At 39.7% G+C, this 5,262-nt stretch overlaps 1 protein-coding gene across 1 annotated transcript in view; it reads left to right on the top strand.

Moving 5' to 3' along the window:
* LOC108317225 (aspartyl/asparaginyl beta-hydroxylase) overlaps window positions 1–5,262 on the top strand; it is a 157,542-nt gene that overhangs the window by 102,714 nt on the left and 49,566 nt on the right. Inside the window, exon 18 of the mRNA XM_037745387.1 lies at window positions 2,124–2,213. Within this exon, the coding sequence (XP_037601315.1) occupies window positions 2,124–2,213 (90 nt within the window). The remainder of the gene's footprint in view (window positions 1–2,123; window positions 2,214–5,262) is intronic.

Consider the following 5,262-nt stretch of genomic DNA (forward strand, 5'->3'; position numbering starts at 1 on the left):
AAAAAATGCAAAAAACAGACAATGCATTATATGTTCCTTTTGGAAGTTAATTATATATTTACTGTACTTGGAATAGTACAGTACAGTACAGAGAATACTCTGAGCTACCCATGCAAAGTGAGGTAACAAATACTGGCTGAAGAGGTCATTGCTCAAAATATTCAAATTAAAATATGCTTTTTTTCTCATATCTAACTAAATCCTCATCAGTTCAGCAGAATCACAGATGTTCTAGCCCAGGGCTGCCCAGTAGAATTTTCTGCTGTGAGCCAGGCGCAGTGGCTCCTACCTGTAAGCCCAACAATTTTTGAGGCCAAGGTGGAAGAATCACTTGAGGTCAAGAGTTTGCTGGGCATGATAGTGAGATCCCATCTCTACAGATGATTCTAAAAATTAGCTAGGTGTGGTGGCACGTGCCTGTGGTCCCAGCTACTCGGGGCCAGGAGGTCAAGGTTGCAGTGAGCTGTGAATGTGTTACTGTACTCCAGGCTTGGTGACAGAATGAGACCCTGTCTCTAAAATGAAAAGAATTTTCTACTGTGATGGAAATGTTTTTTATCTGTGTTCTCCAGTATGATGGCCACTGGTCACATGCAGCCATTGAGCTCCTGAATGTGGCCACTGGTACTGAGGAAGTGAATTTTTCATTTTATTTCATTTTAGCAGTAATGTGTGGCTAGCAGCTACCATATTGGACGTTGCTGATGAGATAGCTGTAGGCTTTTTTCTTAAATAGAAATATATTCCACTTTTTTTATTTCTTTCTTTCACATGACTTAAATCCGAGATCCCAAATAGTAACCCACTGATTGCAAATAGCTTGCATGTTTTATTTGGCTGGCATAGTTCTATTAAAAACAATTTTAATTGCTTGCCTTATTTGAGAATGTGAACATTTTTATATAATTATGCAGACTTCTAGTTTCTCTTGAAATGTTGTGTCTGTCCCAGTTTCCTGCATACAGAGCCAAGCAGTGTTGCCCCCTTGGGGTGGGGCTGTCCTGGGCCCCTTGTCAGCACTTCACATTTCCTGCCAGGTCCCCGTGGCATGTGGGTTTCTCCTTACGTTTCCTTTGACATAGGATGGCTTACTGGCACTCTGCCTGCTTCAGAGACGGGGAAAGTGAGAGCTGGGCTGGTCCATTATCAAGTAAGGACACTTTAGCGTTGGTCAGTTAGAAGCCCTGGCCGCAGCTCCCTTCCTGTCCTGAGTGATGCTTTTCCCATTCGGTCATGCAGTGTGCTCATTTCCAACATTATGCAAATACAGTTTCTTCCTAGTGAAAGATAATAAGCTTCTTGTGAAGAGGCCTCAAGGATGCAGATTTTTAGAAGTCCTTGACATGTATTTTTAACTTTTGTCCTTCTCCTTTTCTAAACTCATTCTGTTGCTTTAATATTTTCTCTTTTCTTTTAGGGGGAGGGGGATGGAGTGTATCAATCTCAGTTTCAGTCCTTGTGTGAGAAATCAGAAAATTAGGTAAATGTTTTAGAATAGGGATTTCTTTAATAAAAATTACATTTTTAAAGATTCAAATTGGCTTTAATTCTCCCGTATGTTTTGTAAAATATAAATAAATAATTAAAAGGTAAGGGCACATTTGTTTTGAATGGAAAGAAATAATTTTTGCAGTGGGCTGCCATCACTTCGAACATGAGCAGTTAAACATTTTGGTTTAGTAATAAAAAGCCTCTAGATGACATATGGTCAGATTTGGATAGCAAAATAAATGTAAGAGCTATCCAGCCAGAGAAATTTTTTGAAATACTGAAATATGACTGCTCCCACACAGAAGGTGCACAAAGTATTGTACTAATTTTGTGGGCCATTCCACTGTGAATTAATGATGAATCCATTGTTAAATTTAGCTTTATGACCTCCTTTTGTTTTGGCATTGAAAACGTTGACCCGTAACCTCATTCCCAAATTTTTATATAGAGACATATATTTTGGTTTTTAGATTTTCTTATGATGTTCCATAAGAAACATCTAAAAAAATTTTTAGAATAAAGTCTTTATCAGCTTATTTTCTTATGATATTCCATAAGAAAATCTACGTGAATCAATTAATGGAATCTGGTATTTAATTATTTTACCCATACTAACACTGTCCTTTCTACAGGAAGGAATAGAATCCGGGGATCCTGGCACTGATGATGGGAGATTTTATTTCCACCTGGGAGATGCCATGCAGAGGGTTGGGAACAAAGAGGTAATGGGTGTGTGAATTTCTGATTTTCTCTAACAGAGGATGGAGTTGGGAGAATAATTATTTCTAGGAGAAGTTACAATTCAAAAAATATTTTGAGTGTGAAGTTTTGAAAACAGAGATTTAAACTATTTAGTTATTTAAACTATGTTTGAAACAACCCAACAACTCCAGCTTAACCCTCAAAGAATTTTTGGGGTTTGGCTTTTATAATTTCTTTCAAAAAATCAGCTAAGTAATCATAAAAGCAATCTCTAAATTGGTAAATGTCTGTTTATGAGTTTGTGTGTTTGTGTGTGTCTGTGTGTATACAGAGAGATGGACCTTGCCTTGGAAAAGTATTTTTTAAATTTTGAAATGAAGAGATGTCACTGAAATAATTTAAATTAACAGTTTGCCTAGATTTATTTTTGTTTGATTTTGGAATTTTAAAAGTAGTTATTTTTAGAATAAAGTCTTTATCAGCTTATTTCTGAGATCCTAATGGTTAGTGGTGTAACTTATCCTCTGAAATATGTAATATCAAGTTTAAGGGGAATATTGTGGTTATAATAATGACAGGTATTGACACAATGTAGTAGCCATACAAGTTTCATGTTTTCTTTGTAATGGTTACCTTTATCTGAGTATAGCTTCTGCTTTTATAAACATAACATTGTCTCATTAATCATGACGTCACGTACTATAAATTTCAAAACTCTGTCACGGTCTACCATGATTTATGATTTACGCAGCCCTGCCAGATGGCAAAGCCCTCCTTTCCTGTCCTGCACCATTGCAGGGGTGAGTGCTGGGCTCTCCTTAGAGTCGGTGGATTAAAGGGTAAAGTGAGACACTGAACCTTTGTAACCATTGCCTTCCGTGTATATAATAAAATGACATCTACGGATAATGCAGCTTCAGGTTTCTAAAATTAATAACACAGGATTATCTGGGGAATTGAGGGTTCAGAGAAGTGAGTGGATTTGTGATAAGGTAATTGTCTGCTAGGAACATGAACCAATATGTAGGTACTAGAAGTTCAGAAAATTGACACTTTTTAATTTATACATGTCTATTTATTTGTACCTTTTACCCTCTAACCTACCAGTCAGCCAACTGAAATAGAGTGAGATATTAGAATTAAAAAGAAAGAAGGGAGAAGAAGTTACTGATTAGTAATCATTTTTGCATCCCATGTTTCTTTTAGATGTAATGGTTTATAACGCCTTTGAATGAGAGGGATAAGAAAAATTTTGCTACAACATCTAACACTGGATAAATGTTGATGTCTGACTACTGTAAATGAAGTTGTCACTAATTAATTTATCTTTGAACATTTCAGGTCCAGGGCAAAGACAGATAAAAGAAGTCTGTGATTTATCTCACATCTTAGATGAAAACAGCCCTTACTTCAAGGGCAAAAAGTTCACTACTACACGTTTGTTAAGGCTTGGGATTTGAATGTATGGGACTGTTCTCCCAGCTTCATTATCATTAATATGCAAAGAACAGCACAGTTCTTGAACTTAAAATGTTCAGAAGGTTTCGTCCTTGCAGGAGAACAGAAACAAACCTGTAGAAACTCCATGTTAGTATATTCCCAATATTAGGTGTTGAGTCTGACTTGGCTGTCATGCTCTGAGTTTGCATATCAGGAAGTAAACACCCTTCACGTTTTTATGCCTAGAGCACTGCTCCAACTCTGACAGAGGATGGACATGCAAAAGCACAGCCACAGCCTCTGTGCTGTGGAGACTGACAAGAAAATGCATTTTGAGGAAAAATTTTCTAACTGGTCCATTTAGTATGGTCAGGAAGAGGGAGGGCAAACCATGAGAGTCTTGCAGCAATTCAGTTAGCTGTCCTTGGTATTCCCAAAACTTCCAAATCCACATTCTGGCTAGATTTAGTCTCCTTCTTCAAGTCCCCATTCTCATGTCTCCTGCTTCCTCAGTGTCCCACACGATGGCACAGAGACAACTTACTTGTCTTTCTCTAAACCATTTTTCCTCCTAGGTTCCTTCTATTATTCAATGACATTCCCATCTTTCCAGGATCAAGATTTTATTTTTTTATTTTATTTTGTATTTTAAGACAGCCTTGCTCTGTCACCAGGCTAGAGCGCGGTAGTGTGATCTTAGCTCACTGCTACCTTTGCCTCCCAGGTTCAAGCAATTCTCCTGCCTCAGCCTCCTGAGTAGCTGGGACTACAGGCGTGTGCCACCATGCCCAGCTAATTTTTGTGTTTTTAGTACAGATGAGGTTTCATCATGTTGGCTAGGAAGTTCTCGATCTCCTGACCTCGTGATCCATCTGCCTCAGCCTCCCAAAGTGCTGGGATTACAGGAATGAGCCACTGCGCCGGGCCCTCAGAATCAAGATTTGAGTGAACTTGAGCTCCTCCCACTCCTCCTCACTCCAGTCTACTCAGGGCCAGTTGTGGAGATCCGGCTTCCTTGCATAGTTGGCATCCCCCTCATCCTCCCTCTTGCGCAGTCAGTGCTAACTCCAGTCTTTGTCACCTGCCACCTCGATAGCTATAAGAACCTGCTTTGGTCTCAGTTTCTTGCAAGCCACCCTATGCTCAAAAAGCCTACCATGCAAAATAAAATAAAGTTTTGTTTGCATGCGATGGCATTTATAATCCTTAGGCAAGTTGCAGTGGCTGTTCTCACTGGAAGTGTGTCTCTTAGGCCCCACTGGACAGTGGGTTCCAGGAAGAACATACCCCAGCTGGAGCCGCGTATGACAGCCCATTCCACAGACATGGCCCGGGCGTTTCTGGGTTGCAGTCATCTGATGTACTTTGTCTCTCCCGCTGTCTCTCTGTCTCTCTCACTCTGCCGTGTGTGTGTGTGTGTGTGTGTGTGTGTGTGTGTGTGTGTATGTGTGCGCCCACATGTGCATAAAAACCACACATAGCAATGACTGGAAGAAAATAGAGACAACATTGAAATAAAACACATTTATCAAAAGATAGTCTGGGCGCAGTGGCTCACGCCTGTAATCCTAGCACTTTGGGAGGCTGAGGCAGGAGAATTGCTTGAATCCGGGGGGGAGGGGGTGGAGG

Source organism: Cebus imitator, unplaced genomic scaffold, assembly GCF_001604975.1.
Source record: "Cebus imitator isolate Cc_AM_T3 unplaced genomic scaffold, Cebus_imitator-1.0 Scaffold199, whole genome shotgun sequence".
Lineage (NCBI taxonomy): Eukaryota > Metazoa > Chordata > Mammalia > Primates > Cebidae > Cebus > Cebus imitator.